Genomic DNA, 1,431 nt, shown 5'->3' with positions numbered 1-1,431 from the left:
ACATGCTGTCAGCAGATTTTACAGCACTAGGCATCACACACTTGCCAACTTTGTAAATGGTTACAGAGGAAAAATTGGAATTTTATATCTCCCAATTGTGACCTTATAACTCAAAACATGGCAGCAACTGACTTTATTAAAATGACTAATTAAAAAAAAATTCTCACGTTGAGGCGATATTGAGTTTCCAAAATTCTCGGATCACAGTTGATCATGATTTAGTGTACGTTGTTTGTACATAAAATTATTTACATTTCTATAAGTAGTTTGTCCAACATAAAACCTTTGTCATTTATTCAGCCTCTCACCGTTCCAAACCTGGATGACTAGCTTCTTTCTCGGGGAAAAAAAAAACAAAAAAATCTTCAAAATATCTTGTTCCACAGAAGAAAGACATACAGGTTTGAAACGGCATGAGGGTGAGTGAATGATGACAATATTCATACTTGGGTAGAGCAACACTATAAGAAAAAGTTACTCCAATAACTTTTTGGCCTTTTGATCTAGCTATTTCTCATAGAAAGCTTCAAAAGATTTTGAACAGTGCTTTACTTGTCCTTTATGAAGCTACACAATAGTCATAGAGGTTTGGAATGATGTGAGCAATTGACAAAATTTACTGGTTGAACTGTTATATTAGGCACTTTATAATCACATTTTCCGTTAGCCCGTCACAGATAATGCACCCAATCAAAACATTTGTGTGATCATTTTTATAAATGTAATTTATTTTGTGATCCAGTATAAACAGAGAACCTTGGAGGAAAAAGTTATACGGTCCAATAAATGGAGTTCCGATAAAGACAAAGAAGTTTGGTGGAAAGCACTGCTTAGAGAAAGAGCGTCCTGGCTATGACAGATACACCGATACACAAATCTTCAGAAATGGATGAATGACTATTTGTATCCTTTCGTCAAATGTTCATCGGTTAGTACCTAATGAATCAAGAATGGAATGAAAACATCCACATGCAGAGCCACGGTAAGCTAAGAAACGTCTATTCTGTTTGTTAGATAAAAACCAAGATGAGTTTTGTAGGAAACTTTGATGTCGTCCACTTAAATATAAATTATCTGGAATATACAAAAAAGCATTTACATATACATTTGTTTTCACTCAGTCTCAGAGCTCCACGTGTCCCTTTAAGCAGTACATCTATTTGCACCTCAAGAAATGACAAGCTACTTTCATCGCACCATTCCCACATGGCATTTAAAAAAATGCAGAGCTCGTAGCCCCTACATTAGCAGAGGTCCCACACGCAGACGCACACACACACACACACACACCCACACACACACACACACACACACACACACACACACACACACACACACACACACACACACACACGCACACACACACACACTCATACACACACGGATGCACACACATGCATGCACACACACACACACACACACACACACACA

At 37.5% G+C, this 1,431-nt stretch overlaps 1 protein-coding gene across 1 annotated transcript in view; it reads right to left on the bottom strand.

Moving 5' to 3' along the window:
* Positions 1-922: 922 nt before the first annotated feature.
* LOC107576605 (contactin-3-like) overlaps positions 923-1,431 on the bottom strand; it is a gene marked incomplete at its 5' end in the record, with an annotated part of 8,487 nt that continues 7,978 nt past the window's right edge. The window contains one exon of the mRNA XM_016262751.1: positions 923-936. Coding sequence (XP_016118237.1) covers positions 923-936 — 14 coding nt within the window. The remainder of the gene's footprint in view (positions 937-1,431) is intronic.

This window comes from Sinocyclocheilus grahami, unplaced genomic scaffold, assembly GCF_001515645.1.
Source record: "Sinocyclocheilus grahami isolate Dianchi unplaced genomic scaffold, SAMN03320097.WGS_v1.1 scaffold4013.1, whole genome shotgun sequence".
Taxonomy (NCBI): domain Eukaryota; kingdom Metazoa; phylum Chordata; class Actinopteri; order Cypriniformes; family Cyprinidae; genus Sinocyclocheilus; species Sinocyclocheilus grahami.
The sequence above is the reverse complement of the archived record's forward strand: the minus strand, read 5'-3'. Positions and strand labels throughout refer to the sequence as shown.